The 27,501-nt window shown below is 41.8% G+C and overlaps 2 protein-coding genes across 2 annotated transcripts; one reads left to right on the top strand and one right to left on the bottom strand.

The window, feature by feature from the left end:
• The first annotated feature begins 900 nt into the window (after positions 1-900).
• Positions 901-14,682, top strand: Uqcc6 (ubiquinol-cytochrome c reductase complex assembly factor 6). The gene is made up of 2 exons (XM_020152397.2): positions 901-1,012; positions 5,012-14,682. Exons 1-2 carry the CDS (start codon positions 905-907, stop codon positions 5,105-5,107), a joined length of 204 nt encoding a protein of 67 aa, XP_020007986.1. The 5' UTR covers positions 901-904; the 3' UTR covers positions 5,108-14,682.
• Positions 11,017-26,485, bottom strand: Hsp90b1 (heat shock protein 90 beta family member 1). Its single transcript, XM_020152458.2, has 18 exons — positions 26,311-26,485; positions 25,555-25,657; positions 24,787-24,928; positions 24,149-24,265; positions 22,851-23,182; positions 18,507-18,618; positions 18,155-18,274; positions 17,369-17,485; positions 15,756-15,893; positions 15,595-15,672; positions 15,391-15,456; positions 14,500-14,769; positions 14,024-14,269; positions 13,391-13,527; positions 12,487-12,565; positions 12,243-12,398; positions 11,757-11,879; positions 11,017-11,309 (listed from the first exon to the last, which is right to left on the bottom strand). The coding sequence occupies exons 1-18, from the start codon at positions 26,357-26,359 to the stop codon at positions 11,280-11,282; spliced, it is 2,415 nt and encodes an 804-aa protein (XP_020008047.1). The 5' UTR covers positions 26,360-26,485; the 3' UTR covers positions 11,017-11,279.
• Positions 26,486-27,501: the final 1,016 nt, after the last annotated feature.

Raw genomic sequence — 27,501 nt, 5'->3', positions numbered from 1 at the left:
GGATAAATAGGTAGAGAACCTGAAAAATAGTAGAGATCGTTTGATTCCATTTAAAAATGTATCATGATTCATGTTACACATACAGCTTCAATCCTTCAGAATTCATTCTTGCACTTTGTTTAATAAAATCAGGCCAGTCTTTCTGAAAACGCATGGACTAAGTCTTGACTGCAGGTTCCCAGCAGCACGGGAACGCAAGGGCACGGCTGTCGCGTCAAGGACGTCACGAATCCGCACGCTGACCTTCACTCTCTGGAGGGTGACCTCTCCTGAAGGCAAGCAATCGCTCGGCGTACAAGCCTCCACCCCTCCCTGAAGGGGGTAACTGCGTGCAGTTTTTGCGAAGGGACAAACGACCCGAGACTGAGACAAGGAAGCCCAACAACATTGTCGTGCGGACAATGAAGAGATGCCGCGAGCCCGGCTGAGAAAGCTGTCAGTCCCACTTCCGGCCGGGTCACGTGAGCGCGCCGTCCGCCTCTGTGGTGCACTCGCTTTCCCCTCCGGCGAGGCGCCCAGCTCCTGCATTTTCGGTCCGGCCCGCTCGCGGTCCGCCCCGGCTCCGGAGCGCACTTCCGCTCGCCCTGGGACAGGCTGTCCTGCGACTGCATTTGGCTTCCACAGGGCGGGGGAGTGCGCTCTGCAGCTCCTGTCCTGAGGTGAGGCGCGGGGCAGCCTCCGGGGGTCGGCCTCACGCTGACCCCGTTGCCTCGTGCAGGTCGAGCGCCCCACACCGATGAAAGCTTGAAGGCTGCTGGGCATGGGCCGGGGCTGCGCATTAGTCCGCTTGGCGACCTCGCGGGTCATGACCCGGCGTCACGGAGGCACGGGGTATGGGAGCGCCCCCGGCGTGTGGCCCCGCATAACCTAAAGCTGCTCTTTCCCTCCCGCCAGCTCTCCGACCATGCCCGCGGGCGCGTCCTGGCCCAGCTACCTGAAAATGTTGGCGGCCAGCCTCCTGGCCATGTGCGCGGGGGCCCAAGTGGTGCACAGGTACTACCGGCCCGACCTGGTGAGTGAGGGGCGCGGGCCGCCCCCTTGAGCCTCTCGCCCGTAGGTGCCCTCCACCTGCCTCGGGGTCGCCTCCCACCTTCCACACCTGGGCCCCTTTGCAGTTTCCCAAATTCATCTGTCATTCTGTTCTTCCTGATCTTGTCTCGGTTTCCCTCTCCAAAACCTCAGATCTTTGTTGGAATATCCCCTTCCAGAAAGGAGGGTTCTTTGGCCAGCTAGCTCCCAAATGAGTCTGTCCTTCTCAGCTGGTCACTCAGTCCTTTGTTTCCATAGAGCACCCGTCGTAATTTGCAGTTATTGATTCTTCTATTCTGTGTGCTCCGCTAAGAACGTAAACTCCACGAAGAGACCGTGTCAGTCTGGTTCACTTTCGTATCTCGATCACTTAGAAAAGAGCTTGGGATGTAGTAGATGTCCAGTAAGTATTTGAAGAATGAGTGAATAGAGGCATTCAAAGGAGGGAGAAATTTCACGTAGTAAGCGTTCATTCAATTAAGAATTAAAGGTGCTTTGCAGGTATTAAGGTCTTGGGGGAGGTGGGGTGAGAAAATACGATGGAAGGAATTACAAGAGTGTGCCCAGTATTACACCACAGACACCGATAAGGTGGTTTGAGCACAGCGAATGCAGCTTGGACTTTGCCTGGATAGGTAACAGAGGTTTGGTTGAAATTAACTTCAGTTAATTGTTACTGCAATTTTAAGTGTTCATCCCTGTTTTCAGGTGAGGAAACTGAGGTTTAGACAGTGAAGGTGATTTCTCAGAGTGGCATGAGGCATTGATTTAAGGAGCTGAAGCCTGAGCTTTCTGTTTGGTGCTTCTCTGTTGTTCCTGTTAATAAAATAAATGCCCTTGTAAGTCATTCAGATTGAATTCAAGTGTGTGGAGTAAAAAATGAAAAACTCTCCACTTGCAACCCCCTTTGTCCTATTTCCCATACCCCCCATTACTACCATTTATTGACTGGTGTACAAACACACACACAGTTTGTGGCATATTTTTCTCTACATAAATAGGGGTTTATATACAGATATCTTTTTCTCTGCAACTTGTGTGTTTCGGTTAACGTTAATGTGTTAGATGACTGCGTATGTTAGTGGGACTTGAACTCAGGACCTATACCTTGAGCCATTCTACCAGCCCTTTTTTTTGAGATAGAGTCTCAAGAACTATTTCCCCCCCATCCCTTTTTTTCTGAGATAAGGTCTCAAGAACTATTTCCTGGGCCTGGCTTCAAATCTCGCTCCTCCTGATCTCTGCCTCCTTCGTGGTTAGGATTACAGATGTGAGCTACTCGCATCCAGCTATTTTTTTTTTTTTAAGTGGTGATGGAGATCAAACCCAGAGCTTGGTCACATCAGGCTACACTGCAGCTCCAGCCATGTGTACTTTATAATGTGGCTACCCCATACAGTATTTGCTCAATCCATATTGCCAGGTAGGTGGTGTGTAGTCTTATACAAACAGTGCCACAGCAGATTTCTTATCAGTTCATACTGCTTCTTTTTTAGAGTTCTAGTGAAGCATCAAGGACCCTTACTGGGGACAGAAAGTGGCAAGAGCTTTCCACAGAAATGCAGTTTAGTCTCTAGCTTGTGCAGGAACAGCCACCAGTCCTTTTATCTAGGAAGGAATGCCTAGAGTTTGACACTGGAAATTGACTTGAGTCACCCATCTCTTCACAATTGGGAATGTGGAAGGGTTGCAACCAGCAGCTACCTGTACTTTGGGAAGAGGCAGCACAGTCTCCAGAAGGGGCAACCAAGAGGTCATGGGCTACCTCCATTTAATTGGATGTTAACATTGGCAGCAGGGTACCTCTGCTGCAGTTTAAAGGCCTGGGTGGTTTGCTGTGTATTAGTTACTGGTATTTAAGGAATTTGTGTTCTTTACTTAGTCTTTCGGAATGGTTTCCATTCATTGGGGTTACTATTACAACAACCAGTGCTTTGATCTAGTTGTCCAGCCTGGCTTACTGGGATAGCAAAGAAAGCAATGCATGATCTGGGAGTCATGGTGATTCCTCTCTATTGCTACTCCCATCAACACCGATTGGATTAACCCATTGGAGTAAACATGCATCTACATGCTGACCACTTCTCACCACCATCATTACTGCTTCTTGGTTCAAGTCACTGTCAGGAGTCTCTCTCCTCTGTTATTGCAGTAGTTTCCTGACTATCTTCTGCCTTCTACTCTTGCTCTCCTGCAGTCTATTCTCCACAAAACTACCATTATCATCTCTTCATATTTGAGTCAGGTCATGACACACCTCTCAAAACTCTCCAGTGTCTTCCATTTCAGAGTAAAAGCCCCTGGAGACTATGTCCCTCACCCCTCCTTCCCCTGCTCTTGTCTCCCAACCTGTTGAACACTTTGTGTCAGCCATACTAACAGCCTTGCTTTTCTTGGGATCTGAGAGCACACTCGTGCCTCGTGTCCTCACCATGTCCTCTGTATTTGTGATTCCATCATCCTGAAACATTCCTGGATTCCTGCATTAACCACCAGACAAATGCAAATGAAAACCACAATGAGAGACTACATCATGCCCACTGTTGATGATTTTAATAACATAGATAACAAGTGCTGTCAAGGACATGGAGAAATTGGAACCCTCACACAGTGCTGGTGGGGATATAAAATGGTGCACCTGCTTTGGAAAACAGCTGGCAATTCCTCCAACAGGGTTAGCATGAGACCCAGCAATTCTGATTCTAAGCTTATACACAATGGACATAAAAACGTGTCCACACACAATCTTGTATGAACTTAGCAGCACTATACATAGTAGTCAAAGGAAGAAACAACTCGGATGTCCATTAGCTGATGAATGTATAAACAAAATACTGTATGTCTATCCAATGAAATACTCCTCAGCGTAAACGAAGTGCTAACACATGTGGCAACATGGATGAAGCTTGAAGACATGCTACATGCAAGGACCCAGTCACCAAGGGCCACAATGTGTGATTTCATTTGTCCAGAAAGGGAAATCTATATAGACAAGAAGAAGGGTTCTAGGGTGCAGTGGGCGGAGAGGGTTGTATAGAGATGGGAGTCACTGCTAATGGGTGTGGAGTTTCTTTTGGAGGTAATGAAAATATTCTGAAGTTTCCTGTGCTGGACTCATAGCTGTAAATACACTGGTAAAAATCCTTGAATCAATCCTGGGATCAAATAATAAGCCAGTATACTACCACTGAGCTGCATTCCCAACCCCGAGTTGTATGCTTCATTTTTAAAGTTACTTTGTGTTATCATACACTAATAGTATGAGGGGATTTCATTATAATTCCATGCATGTGTACAGTGTACCTTGAACAAGCTTGTCCCTCTGTTATGGTCCCATTCCCCTCCCCACCTTTCTTTTTCAGCCAGTGTTCGGTGGGTTTCATTCTGCTGTCTTCATATATGTATATGCAGTGCGCTTCCATCCTCTTCACCCCTCTCCCACTGACCCCTCCCCCAGACGAACTGTATGCTTTAAATGGGAGACTGGTATGGTCTGTACATTCTATTTTGATAAAGTTATTGCCAAAAAAGCCATCTTCTCTTGCCTTATCTTGAGTCCCTTTCTCAAGGGTAGGAATTCTGGCTTTTTCATGCATTGCACGTAGTAGGCACTTAATTATTGAATATGTGAATTAATTCCTAATAGCTATGTTCTTAGGTGCATGGTGGAGAGGCAGTAAATAGTGCAGGAATTAACTTCCAAATGCAGGAGTGTTACTCAAATCTGTGAGCCTGTTAATTCGAATAGATGCGGACCATCCCTCTGTGAATCCTGAGGTACTTGGGACACTGTCAGGATGATACACTAACAATATAGGGTGAGAAAGGGATTAAATCAACCCAAGGCTCTTAAAGTTTTGAGTCATTGTTGAATAACAAGCAGGGACTTTTGTTCTTTTCTTTTACTTTTTAAAGGTTTTCAGATCACACTGATTATACTCTAAGAAAGCACTGGTATCTGTGTTTTTGGGTTTTTTTGCAGTCAATACCTGAAATTCCACCAAAGCCTGGAGAGCTCAAAACGGAGCTTTTGGGACTGAAAGAGAGACAACCTGAGCCTCAAATTTCTCAGCACTAGAAACTTCGGAATGCAGTGGTGCCAAGAATTCTGTGAATACCAAGTCTTAAATACGTATTTTCTTAATTTATTTGAGTCAAACTATGTGTCCTGAAGCACCCAATTCAGGGCTAACTGCAAGGAGAGGTGCTGCATTGAAACTGATCTGGCGAACTTTCACTAAGGTTTGACCAATGTCTCATGAAAACTGCCAAACTACATATCCTTTTACTGATTTATTTCTCCAAATTAGCTTGAGTGTAATGGCAAATGAGAATTATAAATTAAATATAATAAAAATCATACTGACAGTGAATGTTTATGGGATATAAGTATTTCTCCAAATATTGGGAAGTACACTTTGTACTACATTGTATCAAAATGTTTAAAGTTTGAGGTTCTTTTGTAATTGTGTAGGTAACAAAATTATAACATTTGTGACTTGCTCTGTCATAAGGTCCTTAACCACCAATTTGAGAAACTCTCCAAATTTGAGAAACCTAATTAAAATTGTCATTTATTTTCTTATAAAATATATGTAAAAATAACTTAAGAACTTAAATGAGCATTGTTTTTGTTGAATTCAGTGTCCCTAAAAAGATGCTGACATCCTAGCCTCCAGCACTCGTGAATGTGATCTTATGTGGAAATAAGGTCTTTGCAAGTTTAACCAAGTTTAACCAGATGTGGTGGCTCTTGCCTGTAATGCTAGTGACTTGGGATGAGGAGATTGGGAGGATCAAGGTCCGTTCTGGCCTGTGCATAAACTTGAGGCCCCAACTCAACCAATGAGCTGGGTGTGGTGGCTTATGCCTGTCATCCTCAGTACTCAAGAAGTGTAAATAGGAGGATCACAGCCCAGGCTGGCCTGGGCATAAATGAGAAACCCTATTTGAAAAATAACGAAAGCAAAGAGGGCTGCAGGCATGGCTCAGGTGGTAAAGCATCTGCCTAGCAAGTGGAGGTCCTGAGTTTAAAACCCCAGTACTGTAAAAGATAAAAAATTTAAAAAACCAAGTTAAAGATTAGGGTTGGCCTAGTCCCATATGACTGCTGTCTTTATAAGAAGAAAAATTGCCATGGAAGACACAGATCCAGGAAGGCATTGTGTGACAAGAGAGGCTGAGACTGGAGTAATGCAGCTGCAAGCCAAGAAATGTCAGGGTTGGAGGGCCTCCACCAGAAACTAGGAAGAGGCAAGGAAGGCTCCACCCACAGCCACAGGTAGCATCCTGCCCACACCTGGATTTCAAATTTCTTGCCTCCAGAACTGTGAGAATAAATTTCTATTGTCTTAAGCCACCTACTTTGTGGTACTTTGTTATGTCAGCGCTGGGAAACAAACAAGCATTTTAACCCTTTCCTGAGTCTATAAATAGAGAATGAGCCGGGGGTGCTGGTGCATACCTGGAATCCCAGCACTCAGGAGGCTGAGGCAGGGAGATCAAGAGTTCAAGGCAAGGCTGGGTGGGGTGGCTCATGCCTATAATCCTAGCTACTTGGGAGGCTACAGTCAGGGGGATTGAGGTTTGAGACCAGCCCAGGCAAAAATGTTCAGGAGACCCCATCTCAATCAATAGCTGAGGGCAGGTGTGTGCACCTGTCATCCCAAGCTATGCAGGAAGCTGAGATTGGGAGGATCATGGTTCCAGGCCAGCACAGGGGACAAAAAATTTCTCAAGACCACTTCTCATTGAAAAAAAGCTGGGTATGGTGGCATGTACCTGTCATCCCAACTGCATTGAGAAGTGTAAAATAGGATTATAGTCTATGTGGGTGTGGGCAAAAAGTGACACTCTAAGTCCAAAGTAACCAGAGTAACGGCTGGAAGTATGGCTCAAGCAGTACAGTACCTTTCTAGCAAGCATGAAGCTTTGACTTCAAATCCCAGGGCAGCTAAAAAAGAAAAAGTTCAAAGTCAGCCTGGGCCTATATGCAGCCAGACTTTGTCTCAAAAACCACACACACACACACACACACACACACACACACACATGTTTTTGTTCAGGGTGGTTTTTCTGTAAGAAGTACTTGATTTTCTTTTCCTCTGCCATGTCATTTTGTGTCTTAGGAGATGCTTCAACATGAGAGGAGTTTTGAGTTGATGTTACCATTTTATTTACTATGATCTCATGCATGAGACTTCTCTGGATAAATCCATAGCTGCCATTAACTGGATCCTTTTTTTCTTGAAAAAAATCACGTTTTTTAGAAACAATGAAGCTTGTTTGGCACAGCTGCCAATTGACTATAAGGACTTTATCAGAGAAATTTGAGATCTTCTTTAATTAAAGGAATTAGAAAGTGGTTTACAAAAAATGCTAACTCTGTAATTCAAATCTAGGTGCTCAACTTCCTCAAACAATTCCCAAAGGCTTCAGGAAGGATATAAGTTGTGTTGATTTAGTATAAGTCAACAGTAAAATCACAGGGAATCTAATTTTAATCAATTGAATTTGCTAAGTGGAATTTAAATTTTGTGTGTGTGTGTATGTGTGTGTAGAAGTGGAGTTTGACTCAGCTTCATTCTTGCAAAGCAGGCACTCTACTGCTTGGGCCACACTTCTGGTCTAGTTTGCTCTGGTTAGTTTTGAGATGGGGTCTCTCAACCTATTTCCCTGGGTTGGTTTCAAACCTTGATCCTCCCAATCTCAGCCTTCCGATCACCTACGATTACAGGCATGAGCCACTGATGCCTGGCTAAATTTTATTTATTGTTAAACTGCTATTTTCAAATTCTAGTTCTCCACTAAGTTTTGTATGTAAACACCAAATTGGTGAACTTTGACAATGGGTTTTGTAGATGTAATAAGTCCCAAGTAACTTTCCAGAATGAAGGGCTGGGGGAATGGAAAGAATGCTCTTTGAACCACCTGTGCACAAGGGGAGACCCCCCACACCAGTCCTGTGAATGAATGAGGTGAACCCTAATTTAGAAGCACTCCATACCTTCTTTTTACAGATAAATGACCTGGCTACTTTGGAAAAGTGTCATGGTTTAAACCCAACTCTCCTACAAGACAATGACTTCATGAAGGTGAAAACTTAATTTTATAGCTATTAAAATAATTTTTTTTAACCAAAGTAAAAATGCCATCTTCTGTTAAGTGCTGGTTCTAAGTGATTATCATGAAGATACATACTTTCATACTTTCTTCCCCTTTTAAAGTTGCTCTCCCTTGTGAAAAATACATTGTGATGGGCGTGGAAATACACCATCCAGATTCCCCAAGGGGAGTGCTGTCAATGACTAGTTTTCAGTTGTCACCTCCTGCAGGGATTGCCTCAGCTACAGAGGCCCTGCTCAAAGCCATGCCTCCTGTGGGGCCCATATCCCAGTGACTGATGGGAAGTGGGACAGGCCTGACCATTTCCCCACAGTTGGCTGGCAGGCCGTTTTTAGTTGCACAACTTCACCAGGAGTTTCCTGTCGCTGCCTTTAGCCCTGTGTTACAGCTCAGCTCCATTCAGTTCCATTCCCTTTCCCTCAGGTGTGGATCCACGGACATTCAATAAACATCCTGGTGTCTCTGGAGAATGAAATCTGTGATATGTATACACTGAAAATTAAGTTAGGCCAGGGGTGTAGCTCAGTGATAGACTACTCGATTAGCATGTGTGAGGCTCCAGGATTCATCCTTAGCACCGTAAAATATAGAAAGTACTAGATTATTCCCTAATAAAGTTATGATTTTTAAAAATCCTAGGTAGACCAGTTGCATTCTATTGGTAATTTAGGTAGGCCAAGTTAAATTGGTTTTGTGCAAACAGAGCTGCTTGTTTTCATCAGGAACTGAGGGAGGATGGTTTTTCTACTTCCTGCTGGAAGACGATGGCAATTCAAAATTTCTAACTACAAGACCCTGAGGAACCAATTCCAGATGCCACTAATTTAATACACTGAATGGCTTTGACTTTTACAAATAGATAGTAATATTCATTAAAAATGGTAATTCATGGGCTTGAACTGCAGAGTAACTGCCTAGTAAGCACAAAGCTCTGAATTGAAACCCTAGTAACTGCAAAGAAAAAAAAAATGGTAATTCATAGTGGAAACAAACATTACAAAAGCTACAACTTAAGTAATGCACATTTCCCCTTTACTGAGTTGTTTGATTTCTTGTAAGAAAAGCAAGGCATATTTTAGTTTTGTTTCACCATGCTGGAAATCAAACCCAGGCAGGGCCTCACACATGCTAGGCAAATGCTCTACCACATTGAGCACTGAGTTTATTTTTAAAAGATACACATTCAAGTAGGGAAGCTGGCAATATCAAAACATTATTGCAACTAACCCTAGAAAAATACCTGAATGGCAAGGGGGAAGCATAAACAGAAATAAGCCCACAAATCAGGAAGATTGTCAAGTCTCTAAGAAAACAATAGTACATAGATTAGGTTTCAGTTTTCTGATACACCAGCTCATGGAGTATGTAAGACATCTGTCCCTAGTCCGTAGAGACTTATCATTTTAGGTGGCTGTAAGCCTAAATTATTTTACTCTTAACAACAGTACATTTCAAAAGAAATCTATAGTTGTGTGGAGCTTCATCTAGTGCCATAATTATCTGTGGTAGGATTATGGATGTTCATAAAAGATTTAAAATTTCATTTTGGCATAAATCTTCACAACTACACTGCCCCCCCCCCCCCCGCCACATACCCTCCAATGTTTCTATCAACATTATCACCGTGGTATTCAGAATTAAGGAACAAAAACTGGCACATTACTCTCAAATGTAACTTTGATTTGCCTTAGTTTTCTACTTAATGCCTTTGTGTATCAGTGGGGACTGAACCCAGGGACTCCAGCATGCTGGGCAAGTGCTGACCATCTGAGCCACAGATCCAGCCTTGAGTTCCAGGATCCAAGCGGGGGTCGGGAGTGGAGACAACACCCACACTGCATTTAGCTGTTACATATGCTCAGTCATCTCCAATCTGTGACAATTTCTCTTCTGTCCTTCATGACCATGAAACTTTTTTTGGCAGTTCTGGGGTTTGAACTCAGAGCCTTGAGCTTGCTAGGCAAGAACTTTACCACTTTAGCACACTGCCAGCCCTGGCCTTGAAACCTTTGTAGAGTATTGTTCACATGTCCTAGGTTTGTTTGAGGTTCTTCTCACTAGGTAATGGGCTTTTGGACAGAATACCAGAGAGAAGTACCTTTCTCTCCACATGCTGTACTGGGGGTACATGGTATCACTGGTGACAGTAACCCTGATCACTTGGATAAAGTAGTATCTGCCACTGCTTTTCCCTTTACATACTCTAAAAGGGAGTCACGAAGTTGAGCTCCACTCCCTGGGACTATTTACATGTATTTGGAATCCCTCTGTAAGAAAGATAACATCTACTCTGTGGCAATTTTTAAATTTTGGTCCTACTGGGGTTTGAACTCAGGGCCTCATGCTTGCTCAGCAAGCACTCTACTATTTAAACCACTTCACCAGATCTGTTTTTGGTTTTGGGTGTTTTCAAGATAGGGTCTTGTGAATGATTTGCTTGGGCTGGCTTTGAACCTTGATCTGTCTCCCTGGTAGTTAGGATTACAGGAATGAGCACCAGCACCCTGGTCTCCCTGTGGGTGTTAAAAATTTTAATTTTCAACTAATACCTCTGATTTAAAAAACAAAGTTTTGGTAAGTATGAGCCATTTTTTATAAAGAGACAAACTAGAGACAGAGGACTTAAAAACAAAAAAAGCCAGACACCAGTGGCTCACGCTTGTAACCCTAGCTACTTGGGAGGCTGAGATTGGGAGGACTGACATCTGAGGCCAGCCCAGGCAAATAGTTCACCTCCAAAATAACCAGAGCAAAATGGACTGGAGGTGTGGCTTGAGCTGCTTTGCATGTGCAAATCCCAGAGTTCAAACCTCAGTCCCACCAAAAAGTCAGCCATTATGAAAACATAAGCAAAACACCGGGTATTTGGGATCTTTTTTATTTTTATACACATGACAAGATTTTACACCAATAGTCAGTTAAATAGTACAAATTTACATTCATGAGGAATGTTAAAAAAAAATTCAACTAAAAAACCCACATCTTCCTGTGACCGATAATCCCAACATCTTACAGTGTAGGGGAGAAGGAGGTTGGGGGAGCATCCAGAACATGTCTCTCTCAAAAGAAATGACTTAAAAAATTCACATTCCCTCTCCACACAGGACCCATGGTGAGAGTATAATTTACAATTCATCTTTTTCAGCTGTAGATTTCTGTGAAAACAAAAATCAGAAGACATTACAAGCTAGCCAAATTTTCCATACGGGGGCCATATATGGAAAAAAAAAAAACAATTTAAATGGGCTTAGCCAATTTCTATTATTTCAGCTGTGGTTGCTTATCTGTGAAATAATTAGAACCCATTAAGGTCAATGGCCCTTAAACACGAGTAATCAGAATTTAAAGTAGCTACTGCTGGTATATAGTATGACAGAAGCAATAAGCAAGGAATATAAATAAAAGTCAATCTGCTTAAAAACATCTCAAGAATGGCTGGATAACAAAGAAAGTGAGATTACATACGTTTTTCATAGATTGTGATAAGACTCAGTCTAGTCTGACTTCTGCTAAGTTACATTGTCCTAACTTTGTAAAAACCAAGAGTACTTTGATTTTTAAAATTATCGTATTATTGTCGTACTGGTTCCATTTAGACCTACCTCTGCTGTTTCTTGTTCTTCTTCGTCCGTTCCTGCATCCATGTCGTCGTCTTCATCTTGCTCGGTGTCTTCTGTTGTATCTTCTGCTGTGTCTTCAGGCTCTTCTTCCGGTTCTTCTTCCACCTAAGAACATCCATGAACCCATTACTGCCTTGGATCTATTTTCATTTTGCTCAGTTAAATGTTAAGATCAGAATGGATAGCACTGCTATTTATTCAGAACCAGAGTAAATCCTAGTTAGAGTTAACAGTCAAGCTAACAAAGGGAGGCAGAAGAAAAGGAAGAAGATATAAAAGGATTTCTCATTAATTTCTAATGTAGTGACTGACATTATGGGGATTCTAACATTCTAACATTCATTTATTCATTTCCAAGAGTAGAAATTAGGATTCATTTCCAAGAGTAGAAATTAGGCAAACTCCTCAAAGTGACATCATCTAATCAGAAAAAGTCTAAAAGGAAGAAAAGCTGTTTAGGATACAAACCTTTGCTTCAGGGTCAATATTTAAACTTAGGCGAAGCATTCTCTCTATTCTATCTCCATATGCTTTGGTGTCCGGTAGAAGATACCCTGACCGAAGAGTTGCTGTTTCAAACAAAACCACAGCAAGATCCAAAACTGTTTTGTCATCTTCGTCTTCCTGAGATAGAAGAAGTTGGACTTGATTAATATTGAAAGATTAATATTCAAAGGTATTTTGATTTGAGGCGGGCCTTAATATTTCTCACCTTAATTCGCCGAAGCATGTCTCTGATGAGTGGATGTCGGGGATTTATTTCAAATGTTTTCTTCTGACTGGCATAGTAACTGTTTAGGGATAAAACGAACATAAACAAAACATCAAGTGTTAACTTTAAGAATTAGAGAATAGCTCTCATACATATGTTATTCTCTTTTGAAAGGAGTTGGCTTGGTTAGATGAAAAAGTGAAATAAAGCGAACTTTAATGATGAGTTCCAAGTATCCAGAGCATTGCTGAGTGGACAAAGTGCCTTGCTCATTCCCTTTTATTTTTGCTATTTTAAGAGCAGCCCTGTCTTCCAGTTAGGGGTATTGCTGAAGTAACATCTTTTCCGTGATGCTATACAACAGTGTGGTCCCTAAAAGATTTCTTCTTTTATCTGAGCTCAGTTTCCTGTGCAGAGCTAGGTCTACTTTTGATCAATGAATACACACACACAGTAAGTGCTCAAATGTTTGCTGAATGGAAGGCTAACCATTTACTGAAATTGATACTTTTTGAATGTCTATTATACTGTTGCAATTGGAAATAAGAAAAAAAAGTGTTCTTCACTTGGAATTTAGTCTGGAAACATAAGTAAGGTAGTATTTTATAGTATAAACATTATACATTGGGGTAAATCATAATGCAGATAACACCATTCTTATAATCTGGCACAAAAGTAAAGATAATAATGTGTAAGATTATGAAAACTGAAAATGATAAAATCACAGTTTGAAGATCTAATGTAGGAGGAATACCTTCGTACACTCATATCTACCTAATTCTTAGAGGGCAGTGGCACACACTTAAAACACTCGTTTTTGTATATAAGCAGGCATTGTTTCCTAAAGGCAGGGTTGACAAGGCTGGCCTTGGCAGGAACATTCCCCAGGCTGCTTAGTGCTTACTTTGTAGATATGTCCTTGCCCGTTTGGTATGCTTGTGCCTTCATGATCCTTTCCATGTTGCCAGACCATCCATATTGGCTGGCTACAAGCGCACATGGAGACTCTGTCAGGCGCTGTGACACCACAGCCTTTTCAATCTTAAAACGAGAAACCAAATGTTAGATAGATACAGATGAGTATCAATGGGTAATTCAGTCATTGTATTTGAACTTCCCAAGACTTCTCACTTAGGATCATAAACACAACCAGGTGGGGAGTACCTGTCTATAATTTTAGCACTAGGGAAGCAGAGATAGGATTTCCAGTTCAAAGTCAGTTGGGGCTATATGGTCTAAGACCCATTCTCAAAAACAAAACAAAATAAACCAAAAAGCGCACATGAACAGAAGGGCAGGGTCAGGAATTCTTAAGAGACACGATCATTTGATAATCTCAAATTTTCAGACAGAAGTAAATAAAGTCCAACTTTTAAAAACACATAAAACTTGAACTCCTGAGTTCTAGATTACAGGCATGAACCACACCTCTTTACAATTTTTAGTGGTTACAAAGTAACCCAGTCGCAGATTTGCTGACAAAGCAATTTTTTCTAAGTACTAAAATTTTCCTAATTTATAATTCCCAGAAGATTACCTTGTCCTTAAGGGCTTTATCTTTCATCCAGTTGAGCAGAGGCTCAAATTCTTTCTCAATTGCTTCACGACTCTCCTTAGTTTTCTCACTTTCATCAAACTTCACTCCTTCCTTGGCGACATTCTGAAACCTCTTCCCGTCAAACTCTGGAAGGGCCTGAATGCAGTATTCATCCACAGGTTCTGTGAGGTAAATAACTTCATAGCCCTTTTTCAGGAGTCGCTCAACAAATGGAGAGGATTCAGCCTACAAAGTTAAGGTAAATAATGTTTTCCAAGTCTGTCTTTGGTGTATTTGTTCACTCTATCAACTGCATCTACACAGCACTAACAGACAGATCCATCTGAGGTGAAAAATTAACAGGTGATTTTCCTATTGGGGACTGGCCAGTCCTCAAAACTCTCAAAAAGCTGGCTGTCGATTCCTATTAGGAATTGATACCTATTAGAATTCCTAACAGGTGGACTTCATCTCACCTCTTTTCTGCTGGAGCCAGCCATAAAATAGATTTTGTCCTGTTTTTCCTTCATTCTTTCCACATACTGGTCTAGACTAGTAATGTCGGTTGCATGATGAGAAGACTGGAATCTAAGAAGTTTAGCAAGACGTGTTCGATTTGAGTGGTCTTCAATCACACCAAGCTTGATGTTGGTACCAAACTCTTTCCAAAAAGTATCATTGTATTTCTCATCAGCAATCTTCTTGATCATGTCCAGAGTTTTACGAACAAGCTTCTTCCTTATGACCTAAAGAAAAATCAAAGAACTGATTAGAGAGGACTCTGATGTCACACTGCCAAAATTACACTGATAGCAAAAATAGTCACAAGAGGGCTTTTAATATTGATATTCTAATTTTAGAACTGATATTCTTTTTCTGGGATCTAGCCAAAGTGAGTAAATAGGGTATTTTCAAATACTCTCCTGTGTTCTACCAGCTGGGCCACATCCCCAGTCCATTTTGCTTTGGTTATTTTGGAGATGGGGGTCTCAAAAACTATTTGTCTGGGCTGGCCTTGAACTGATCTCAGCCTTCCAAGTAGCTGAAATTGCAGGTGTGAACCAGCAGTGACAGGCAACTAGGAGAAAAAGGTTTAACTAAAGGTTTGAAAGGCTCTGTGACAAAATGTTAACTGTAGATCAAGTAGTTGATATGAAATGTGCTCACTGCCTTTCAACTTTGCATATGTATGAAATTACATTATTAATCAGATCAGAATCAGATTCCCAAGATCTGATAATCCCACAGTGAAACTTTTCCTGAATGGTTAAAGACTAGACTCAAAATCTGGTTGCTCCACTTACAGATCTAATCCCAAATATACAGCTGAGTGACCACATAGCCAGTCTCTTCCCAAAGACCCTCACCTTAAGCAGTTTATGTTGCTGAAGAGTCTCACGGGAAACATTCAGGGGAAGATCATCTGAGTCCACCTGCAGATGGAAAACAAAGCCCAGTGAGCAGTAAGAAACACTGGAAAAAAAACAAAGTCAAATCTGAAACCACCCAACAATGCCAACCCCTGCCCCCACAACTCCAGGCACCCCTTTCCCCAATCTTCAGATACTCACAACACCCTTGACAAAATTAAGGTACTTAGGCATCATATCATGGAAGTCATCTGTGATGAACACTCGGCGCACATACAGCTAAAGAGAGACCAAAATAACAGTCACTTACTGGACACTACACTTTAAGTTTTAAACTCACCACATACTACATAAAAACCCACCTTAATGTAATCGCTCTTCTTAGATCCATATTCGTCAAACAGACCACGTGGGGCAGACGTGGGAACAAATAAAATTGATTTGAAGGTAACTTCCCCTTCAGCCGTAAAGTGGATATAAGCCATAGGGTCATCGCTTTCCTGTGGAAAATCGGTATCTTCGTCATTTTGAAAAGGCACAGAAAAAAAGCAGGGCAAAGGCTAAGTAATTAATTATGTGCTATGAGTATTTATTAAAAAGTCCCTTACAAAAATCAAACGGAAAAAAAAGTGAGGGGAAGAGAAATGATAATTGCAATTCTAACTGGCTAAACAAGGTGGTTTTGGTGATGGCTGTAAATAACATTCACTCATCTGGCAGATTTAGGAAAGGATGATGGCAAGTGCAGGCTCCAAAGGTGTGAGTGCAGGAATAGAAACCCAGTACCCTGTGTCTCAGTAACAGAATTCTAATACTTCAAGGACAGACTTCTGAATTTGGCCTCTGGCAGTCAGAAATCCTCTGGTTATACTTTACCCATTACTGTACCCACATGCAGTTACGGAGCACTTCAAAGGGACTAATCTGAACCGAGATGCTGTCACATGTAAAATACATTTTGAAGACACAGAAGAAATTAAAAGAAAAAAAGAATGTGAAATTCTCAATAAAACTGTTCACATGTTGAAGTAACTATTCTGGTTGTGTTGCGTTAAATAATGTATACTAGTAAAATTAACTTCACCTTCAATTTTTTTAATTTAACTTCTAAAAATTTTAAAGTCATGCATGTGGTTCATTTTGCATTTGTAATATGCTACCCAAGTAAGTTTATAATCACTGGACTTTAAAGTTTATGGAAATAAAAGCAGACCAAGAGAAAGTTTTAAGTATCGAAGCATATAAGATCTATAATAAAGAGTAAAGAACAAATACAGTCACAGAATATTAAGTTTTGTGTGGCTATGCTAACCCCTTTAAAATATTCTATTATTTATAGAAAATTCTGTCTGAGGACACTCTTCTTCATATGTTTGATGTTCTTGCAAGGAAGGTCTTTAAAGATTACCTTAAAAGCCATTCAATAATGTATCTTGTGTTTTATGGGTTTGGTGGGGGAAGTCAAACATCTACCAATGTCTGAATCTGTTTCTGACCCATCTAGTGACCTGCAGACTGAGTTAAAAACTATGTAATATGCAGGATTAAAAAGAAAACTAGACATAAAATTCTCAAAACACTTTTGACTTTATGACGTTTCATTATTAAAGAGCTAACACTGATCTTAATAACTACTGTAGTTTTGAAGTAGCATAATTCAGTAAGTAAAAATGATGTATTCTAGAAACTAATCCCTCCCAAAGGCTGTGAGACACTAATAAAGGTTCAAGTGAAATGTAAAAATGCAATTTCAATTATGACTTAGTCAATAAAATGTGTTTTGATTTATACATGACTATTTCATTTATGCTCCTAGAAGACATATTCTAATCATCCTAAAGGTATTCCTTAAATCTTTTTTTTTTTTTTTTTGGGAAAAAGAGGGCTGCATCTCATAGTCACACACCATATTCAACTTAAGAGTGTTATTTTGTTCATTAATACCCTGAAGGTAGAGAAGTCTAATAGTATTTACCTTTGAAAATGATTTGTAGAAAGCTTTATATTCATCTTCTTCTACTTCTTTTGATGGCCTCTGCCATATTGGTTTGATATCATTCATAAGTTCCCAATCCCACACAGTTTTCTCAACCTGAAGTTAGGATATTTGGTTAGGCTCTCTTAGCACTTGTCAACAGTTATAACCTAGAAATAATCATAACTTCAGTAGGTTTCAAAACAATACACTCTTTATCTAATTTCTGTCCACTGGATCTGTTAAAAGCAAATTGTTAACATTATGACTGATAGAATGCTTGCCTAGCACGTGCGAGACAGCAAATGTTTTTTTGAGATAGGGTCCTGGCTATGTAGCCCAAGTTGGCCTTGAACTTACATCTAATTGCCTCAGCCTCCCAAAAGCTGGGAAGCTCAAAGACGTTAGAAGGAAATATATATTATCTAACTCTATTTCAGATGACTTAAAAAAACCCAGTATTTTACATTAAGTATTCCTAAACAACTTCCACTAACTCTTCTATTTACCCTGCTACCTATTTAAGTTGGGGAACTATTCTTGCAATTAATCCCACCAGATAAAAGGACAAAGGAGGATGCAGACAGCATTTTAGGCTTTTAAAATTCAGAATATACAAGCCACCTGTCCTGGCAATACAAAGAAGTCAGAAAACTCTTGATAAAGATGACCGGTATTTGGTACTAAAAGCATTCTAGAGGATAACACACAGAACTGGAGCTTTCTCAAGTCAACCATGCACACCTATAGACCCTAAACAGTATTTTAAGCAGGAACCAGACTTACTTTTTTAGTTTTTGGTTTCTTTTCTTCTTCTTCTTCCTCTACTGCAGCTTCATCATCAGACTCTTCTTTTTCTTCTTTTGCTGCTTCTTCTTCTTCCATGGGCTCCTCAACAGTTTCAGTCTGTTGATGCAGAAAGTACAATTATGGTTAAAGTAATCTGCTTAGTAATTCTGATTTTGTCTGTAGACTATAAAGCATCACAGCTCAAAAATAACAGTAACAAAAAAAGCCTTTTAATAAGAAAACCCCAAGAGGTTCCTTAACTGAAAGAACCACATTTAACCTTCATCCTCTTAAACATTTCAGTATGTGGGAAAGTAATATATGCAAATTTTAATCAATAGAGATTTACCTTGCTGCTCCACACATAAATAGGGAAGTTTATGAACTGTGAATATTTTTTGACGAGATTTTTAATTGTATCCAATTCAAGGTAATCAGATGCTTCTTCTTTTAAGACAAGGCTGCAAAGAAAACAAGCCTTTTAGACATACTCAAGGTTTAGAAGACTTCATTTTAAATTTGTCTAAATACTTCGATAATGATAGGAATCAGGAGTTCTGTGTAATCTAAGACGTCCTCATTATTCACACTAAGAACTCTCCAACACCAATAAGGTTATAAGCTAAATATACCACATATGTGGACGGTAAGGTAAAGCAAACACTCTTCCCTCAAATGGAAAAGAACTTTAGTTTTAAGTAGAAAATGAAAATATTTCTAATTTTCTGAATACAGTGGATGGTTTCATTTCTCAAGGTGAGAAAGCACTGAAATATTCTGAGAAAAATGGAATTACATGCACTGTCATAGTTCTTACCCTGTTAGGACCAGTAACATTTGACTATTTAAATAAACGCTGTACTGCCACATTAAGTACTCAGTCACCTGTTTCCAGTAGCTGCCATATTGAACAGGGCATATTTAGAATATTCCCACCACTATCTGGGCAGTGCTAATTTAGATAATTTAAACACTGGAATTGTTGCACTCCTTACATCTTTTACTGTCCCTTTTGCAAACCTCTTTTCCACCCCTCAAAAATTTACAAGTCTCAACTCAATCTTTTTTTTTTTTTTTCAGCACTGGAGTTTGAACTCAGGGCTTTACACCTGCTAGGGAGCGCTCTACCACTTGAGCCATTCCCTCAAGCCCTCAACTCATCCTGATTTGTGTTTCTAATAAGGAGAGACAGTATAGCCAGGGTTTCACCCATTTCAAAAGGCTTGTAATTTAGTGGCACCTGCCAACAAACAGACAAGCTATGACACAGCCTAGCAAGGTGACTAGGTCTCCTGTCTAAATATATGTTCTGGTGTTATGGGGTGGGTGGAGGGTTAAGTTGCAGCTGAACTAGAAGCTGCTGGTTAGACTTCTTAGAGGTGTTTAAAAGGCAATCAGAGCTCAGGCCACTTCTAAAGTGATAGGATACTTGCTGAGCAAGCTCAAGGCCCCAACTTCAAATTCCAGTTACCACAAAACAAAAACAACAGAACTCCAGTTAATCAGACATTAGCATAGAGCTCAGTAGTGACAAACTATATAGCTGGCACTAATAAAAATTTTTATTGGGACACACGTCAATATGTGGCTGCTTTCAAATCAAACAGCAGAGTTGTGACATGCAACAGATCACAAAGCCCATGAACTGAAAATGTTAACCTGCTGGTCTTTTAAAAGTTTGGTAGCTGGTTGTGGTGACACCTGCCTGTAATTCCAGCACTTGGTAGGTTGAGGCAGGAAGATTTAAGAGTTTGAGGATAGCTAGACCTTGTCTCAAAAAAAAAAAGCTAAAGCTTAACTTTTAGAGAAAGAAATATCATCCATTTAAGAAATGGACAAAGAAATTAAAGCAAGTATAGTCAGCCTCTCCCATCCATGATTCTGCACCAGCAGATTTTACCAACTGCTGATTGAAAATGTTATATTCTTTGTTGACCTGTTCTATGTAGTTAGGCCCATGAGGGTTATTCATAGCTACATCTGTACTGAACATGTAGACTTTCTTGTTATTCCTCAAACAATACAGTATACCTACTTACAAAGCATTTACATTATAATTAGGTATAAGTAACCTACAGATGATTTAAAGAGTATGGGAGGCTATATGTACGTCATAGCAAATACTATGGCCATTTCATAAGGAACTTGAGTAGTTTTGGTGTGTATGTTTATGTGTGGTCCTGGATCCAATCCCAGGCAGAGAATTAGGGACAATGATGTATCTTTTTTCAAGAAGCTTAACTGTAGAAGTGCAAAGAAAGAACATGTGCCAGAGAGCAGAACAGGGCAGGGCCTTCCTCTTCTCCCCCCACCCAAATACTTGAATGTTGAAACATTTCCATTTACACGTTGAAGGGAAAGTGATGTGTGAGAAGGCATGAATTTATGTTCAGTCTAAGGGGTAGAATGAAACAACAGATCAGAAACAGAGGGACTAGCTTTAGAAAAAAAAAACAACAAAAAAATTCCAGACTCTCTCTCTCTCAATGTAGTAGGAAGATCGGAGGTAATGCATTAGTTAACATTTATTGGATGCTAATTTCATGATCGCAGTTAACAATCACAAATCTCTTCTAAATGCGTAACAGCAGTTAATTTAGGGATAGGAACAGAACTGGTACAAAGTTGAATTGTCTGGTACTTATACTGGTTAAATAAAAGATGAAGTCATATCATGAGGCAGGCTCTTGACCTTGTCACTTCCTGGCTTTCTAGAACTCTTTTTCCTTTGGCCATTCTGGATTCTTTTAGTTCCTCAAATGCACACCCTCTTGCTTCTGGAAAGTCAAATATGGCCTGTTTGCTGCCTACAGTATCTGAACCTAACCTCATTTCAGAAAAGTTCTCTGATACCCTTTCCCTGTAAATGTAGAAAGGTGTCCCTTAGCATCCTTTCTGGCATGTCACTCTGAAATTTTCATGCCCTATTACATAAGCAGCATGCAAATGAGTATCTGATGAGTGAAATGGTGGTGTAGGAGAACAAAAAATAAAAAATGCAATTTTGCCCAGGGAAAGCTGAAGCTGCTGTAAACTTTCACTTACTGAGCAACCACCCATGCTACCTGCACAAAACTGTCTGGAGTACCCTTATTCATTTGCACAAATGTCTGTCACTAAGTGTCAAGCTCTGGGAATAGAAAAGATTATCTTGCCTGTCTCTTAGTACATTAATACCTCTTGGGACATTTCCTATGTCTCTGTATAGGAATGATTTACCTATCTTCATCTAACACCTGGCTGTGTCTTAAACAGAGAGCACTGAGGCATATTTCCTATCTATCCTGCTAATGAGACCTAATGATGTGAATGTTAGTAACAACAAAGGTAGGGAAAGGCAAACTGGGAACAATACACCAGCAAAAGTACTAAAATGCAGCCATCTCTTCACTAAGAGAACACCCGTGACAATGAAGACTGAACAAGTTACTCTCTAGGTCAAAATGATGGCTAGAGGCTTGTTTCCAACTGGTTAGTGGGGTTTTGTTTTGGAGTCAGGGTCTCAATATGTTGCCCAGGCTGGTCTTGAGTTCCTAGCTCAATCCTCCTGCTGCTGCACAGCCTCCCAGGTAGCTGGGACTACCGACATGTACCACCATGCCCAGTGCCTACTTGGAAGGTTTAAGAATTTAGTATGAATAAATAAAAAATTATATTAAGGAAAAAAACAAAGGATTATAAGCTCATTCTCTTATTTACTTTGTATGGCTTCCCAAGTAAACTCATCCCTGAGAAACAGGTTTATTAAAAAAAAAAAAAAAAAAAAAAAAAGAAAAAGAAGGTGGCAAAAAGTTGCCCTCCTAAGAGCTACTGTTGGGTATAAATACCATCTGTCTTCTCTATAAAAGAAAGTTATTGTTTTCAAAGGACTCCCGTTCCAATTTAATAATTTGCAAATATTAAGCCAGGCGATGGTGGCTCACTCCTGTAATCATAGCTGATCAGGAGGATTACAGTCCAAGGCCAGCCTAGGCAAAATGAAAGTGAGAGCTATCTCAAAATTACCCAACACAAAGAAGGGCTGGCAGAGTGGCTCAAGTGGTAGAGTACCTGCCTAGCAAGCATGATACAGAGTTCAAATCCCAGTACCCCCAGAAAAAAAAAGTTGCATGTATTCTTGAATGGCATTTTCTTCCAAAGAGCTTTTATAACTTATTTTTTTTTAGCCCTTAATTCTACTTGTTCTCTTCAACCACTCCCAACCCACCACTACTACACACACTGAATATTTTTAAAGGTCACTCAATGAATCTCTTTTCAGTGGCTCTACCGTCCTCTAAACCACCTTCAGAAATTTTTTATGTTACTCAGTGGCTTGACAAACTTGAGGAGTACTTTCAGTCTTGTGAATACACTGTGCCTTCCATAATGTTCCATACACTTAAACTACTGTACTAACCTGGAAACTGACTCAGCCAGTCAGCTTTCTGTGAGGCTTCCAATCTGTCTTCTCCCCTGGGTCAGCTAACACTTCCTCCTTTGTGCCCTCCATGTACAGCAGCAATCCTAAGTCTTTGTGGCTAGCCCTCTGCAGGTCTACACCTATTTCTTCAAATGATGGGAGTTCAATGACCTCATTTTATAGGCCAGGAAATTAGGGCCCACAGTGGGCCATTTGCTCAGAAAGTCAGAACTGGAGAATCAGGATCCTCACTATAACTATTAATTCTTATTAGCAGTAAGTAATACTCACGTAATTGTTGTTCCCCGTCCTAGGGTGTTTCCTCTTGGGTCAGCAATTACAGAAAATTCATTGGAGTCCGATTCCCAGATGTGCTGGGTATCGTTGTTGTGTTTTGATGTGACAATAACCTTATCTGCTACAAGGAAGGCAGAATAGAAGCCAACACCAAACTGGCCAATCAATTCAGAAGTTGACTGGCCATCTTCTTGTGCCTCAGTCATTTTGTTTAAAAATTCGCTGGTCCCAGATTTGGCTATGGTACCAAGGTTTTTAACCAATTCTTCTCTGGTCATTCCAACACCAGTGTCTGTGACATGCAGCAGGTTTTTCTCCTTGTCACACTAAAAGCAAGACAAGACCCAGATAGTTGTACTTGTTTCATACATTACACCAAGCAACTCCTGGGGAAACCATCAGCTTTGGCTACATTTATTCCAATAGAGGAAACTAAACAGAGATCTACTCTATAGTTGTACTTTTTGGCCTTTTACAAAATCACATCTTAAAGTACAAACATCTCTTATAAAAAAGTATTTTAAATTTTTGATAGTGGGGGTTAAACCCAGGGCCTGTACCTGCTAGCAAGCACTGAGTTACAAACATTCCCAGTCCCAAAGTGTTTTTAAAGGGAAAAAAAAAAAAAGTTCTAGAAAAAAAATTACACTTTGCCCATTTCTTTGTCAGGAAACAAAAGGAATCTAAGTTTGATTCCTGTATTTGGACTGTGTGGTGATCATGAACGCTCTTCACTAAATATTCTGACTCTGTCTTCAGGAATGAGGTAGGATTGTGCTTCCATCATTTATGGGTAGATGAGACCATGTGCTTAGTTCTGGCCATAAGTTACAAATGGGGTCATGAGTGTGGCTTTCAGGCTAAGCCTTAACTGTTATGTGACCTCTGCACTCTAGATGGCTGCTCAATCAGTGTGAATCCTGGCGGGAAGAGAAGACAGAGCTAAGGCCATAGGTAGCCCGTGAAAAGACACCTTAAGCCAGGGCTTGGCCAATGGACCCAATAGTAAACTCTTTAGGCTTTGTGAAGCAGCAGGTCCCTGTCACAATGATTACTGACACAGTAGACAAAAATAAAAGCATTTATAAATAACACACTAATGGATGTGGCTGTGTTCCAATGAAACTTTATAAAAATAGCCGAAGTCAGATTTGGCCCATAGGCCAGTTAAGCCACTGAGACTAGTGGGTTACTTGTCACTGCAGCATAATTCAGTCTATCTTGAATGGTTAAGAATTCCTTATCTCTAAGGATTCTTTTTTAAAAGCAAAAAATATTTATTTTAAACTTACCTTAATTTTCACTGTTAGTTCCTCATTTCCAGAAAGTGCATTTTCATCAGTTAGTGATATCAGCCTTATCTTATCCAAAGCATCAGAAGCATTTGAAATCAGTTCTCTCAGGAAAATCTAAGTGGAAGAAAGATTTAGTACACTTAGATTACCTCAAGATACATTAGTATGTTGAATTTCATGTCAAATTCGTCTTATTTCTCCTTTATTGTGTAAAAAAGAATTCTTTAAGGAATAAAATATTTTATAGTATAGGGATATAAGCATTACCTCTTGGTAAAAGGAGGTGTTGCTCTTTACACAAAGGAGTATACCACCCATAAGGGATAGCTCAGCTGGTAAGGGTAGTAATGCTCTCCTATCATTAACCTTTAGGTATGTTATACAAGACACCTTAGTTTGTGTGACTTCCCTTAAGACTTACAACTACATAGCATATCACAAACATATTTGAAGACAAATGGACAAAGATGGGGACTGTCTATCCCCCAACATGTACCAGTAGCAATTCTTATACATACTTGTCACTTCAACTTTGCAAAGTCTTACTTGGAACTACCATGTACTTAAATTTACGATGAAAGGAAACAAGTATGCTATCATACAGAGACAAAATATTGTAACTGTCTGTTGCTTACCTCTTTATTCTTATACAAGGAATTGATGATAAGCTTCATCATTCTGTTAACTTCAGCTTGGAAGGCAAACTTTTCAGATTTCTCTCTAAGTTCTCTTATTTGTGATGCATTTAATCCGTCCAATTGGATAGCTTCTTCCTCTCTAAAGATATCAGTTAGAAAAGCAAATGCTTAGTTCCTAAAAACATAAGCCCTGTGATGAGAACACAAGTGGCCTCTGCAAACTGACTTGAGGATTAAAGGGTAAAATGGAAACCTTTATAAAGTACCACTAACCTACCAGTTCATTATTATTTTACCACAGGAGTAGGTTACCTTTAACTCTGAGTTGGAAATACTCAGTTCTTAAAATTGCCAGAAAAATAAACCCAACTTTCCTAAACTAGAAAAAAAAAAAAATCATGCTCATGTATGATACACGGTAAGGACTTCAAAACTGTCACTAAGTCCTAAAAAGCCAAATTAAAAACAAAATACTGATCGAAGGCTGAAAGTGTTTTCTAAGAACTTAGAAAGTTTACAGCAACAGTTATCAAAATAGTTTTTTCAAGGAATTCAATTCTTAACCCAGTCCTTATTCAATTGTTTTGATCAGTCGTTTTTAAGAAAAAGTTGGGAGTGTGTAGATAATTTGATACCCCTAACATTCCCTCATCGTTCCTTAGGTACTCACATACCAGGTATTTTACTGAACCAGGACCTCGCAGAGAACATCAAAGAAGCTACCCTCTCCCACAACCGTCTGCAGAGTTTCAGTGCAGCACAGACCTCTGAACCACCTCGTCATCTGTCCTTGAGCCTTCTCTGCTTTTGCCCAGGTCCTCTTCCACTGTACCATCCACATCCACCTCGCCGTCAGCTCTGACCGACCCTGGAAGATTCAGACACGGGCACTCTTCAACACATGGCCGCTTCCTGTACTTCGCAGAAAAAACAGGACCGAGCAGGGCCGGGGGAGCGGTTGCGAAACGCAGTCGGCCACCACGGGAGGGGCGTTAAAGCCCCGGTCAGCACCTCCAGGCTCCGACGCCGAGGTCCCCGCGCATCTGCGCACGCAGCAGCGCTGCCCCGCCGGCCTCCCCACCCGCGTCCAGCGCAGCGATGGCCCCAGGCCCCGTCCACAGCCGCACGTGCTGCGCACAGGCCTCAAACTGACCACACTTTGCAAAAACGCGGGCCTTGGCCACCACGGGCCACAGTGCAAACAGGATTCGCGCAACTGCTGGCGAGGGGCGCTCAGAGCGGGTCGGAGTCCAGCACCCGGGCCCGCGGGGTGCGAAGTCCCCGGGAGCCCGAGCCCCGAGGGGGCCCCGCCCGGCATCCGAACGCTCCGCTCTCCTCCTCTTCTCTCCAGGGGAAGAGCGAGCGTGACCTCCTAAGCCTCTTTCGAGGAAAGGCAAGGCGCCCCGGGCCACCGCGGGTCCCGGACTCCCCCTTCTCAGGCTCAACGCCCCCAGAACCTTCGAGAAGCGGCCGCGCAGCAGGAAGCGGGAGGGGGGCGTCCGCTCCTCCAGGATCACTCACCGAAGGTCAGCAGGACGCAGCAGAGGCCCAGCACCCACAGGGCCTTCATGGTGCGCGGCCGGTGAGTCTCCAGTCCCTAGTGATCGCAGGAGCCGCCTCCACCCCCCACCCCTGAGCTCAGCTCCTCACACCTCTAGCCGCGCGGTCCGCCCACTACACCCCAGCAGGTCGGTCCGCTTTTCACCCCCACTTCTCGAGGGCGGAGGACGGGAAACACGAACCCACCAATCGCGCCGCACCACGCACCCCGTGCACCCAATGAGAACGCGTGGGGGGGACCGCCGTCCACCAATCGGAACCGTCCAGGTGCGGTACACGGTGCCCGAAGCGTGGCTCCTTCCGATTGGCAGAGTATAGCAGTTTTTGTCCAATCAAATGGCTCCGCGGGCCCCTCACACGCGGGGCCACCCATTTGCCTGAGAAGCTTTGGGCTCTCATGGAAACCGTCCAATGAACGTAAGCGCACCACACTTCCATCCTTTTTGAGAGGTCGCGACGGAATTACTTCCGGGTCCGAGAGCGCGTTAATTCCGGGACTGGGAAGCGTTAACCATGGCAACACTTTTTTTTTTTTTAATCCTTTTCCTGTCTACGCGTGGGTCACGTTGAGAGCCGTTCCAGCATTACGTTCGCAGCCACTTCTCTGTTTGGCGGTGCTTTTCGGAAAAGAGAAAACACGTGAGGGGTTGAAAATCTTCCAGCGCGCTTTTGGAATGGGAAGTGGTGGAAGTGGTGAGAAACTACAATTCCCGGCATGCAATTAGGCGTGCGTACTATTGGATACTGGGAATCGTAGTCTTTGGCCTCTGGGCCAGCTGCGTAGTTGGGCCTTTTCACATTCTCACATCGCGTCTCTGCGGGAACGCCTGTGTGATTTAGGATTTACACCTCTTTCTGATTGCGGCAGAGCTCTATGCTTACTCCAAGACTCTCCGGAGTACACGGCTTCCAGAAGCGGGCCTAGAAAGCCACCCGCCTGGCTCAGGCCCTATGTTCTGGGGTTGGCCTCTGAACCTGGGCTCTGCCTCCGGCCCCCGAACGCGCGTTTGCGAACCCGGCTTCTCGTGCGTCACTGAGGGTCCCTGGAGCCTTCGCCTCCATGCGGGTTCCGTGCCCGGAATCCCCAGGCCTCCCGGGGTTGGCTTGCATAGGAGGGTGGTGGGGTTCCTCACCCCCGAGGGGAGGATCGTT

Source organism: Castor canadensis, chromosome 8 (genome assembly GCF_047511655.1).
Source record: "Castor canadensis chromosome 8, mCasCan1.hap1v2, whole genome shotgun sequence".
Lineage (NCBI taxonomy): Eukaryota > Metazoa > Chordata > Mammalia > Rodentia > Castoridae > Castor > Castor canadensis.
This window is presented reverse-complemented; position numbering and strand designations above follow the sequence as displayed.

Coding starts and splice junctions, on each gene's coding strand:
- Hsp90b1 (XM_020152458.2), bottom strand. CDS start 26,359: ATGAAGGCCCTGTGGGTGCTGGGCCTCTGCTGCGTCCTGCTGACCTTC. Junction 12,399..12,486: donor ACATGCTTCGGCGAATTAAG/GTGAGAAATATT, acceptor CTTCTATCTCAG/GAAGACGAAGATGACAAAAC. Junction 11,880..12,242: donor ATATTGACCCTGAAGCAAAG/GTTTGTATCCTA, acceptor GGATGTTCTTAG/GTGGAAGAAGAACCGGAAGA.
- Uqcc6 (XM_020152397.2), top strand. CDS start 905: ATGCCCGCGGGCGCGTCCTGGCCCAGCTACCTGAAAATGTTGGCGGCC. Junction 1,013..5,011: donor GGTACTACCGGCCCGACCTG/GTGAGTGAGGGG, acceptor GTTTTTTTGCAG/TCAATACCTGAAATTCCACC.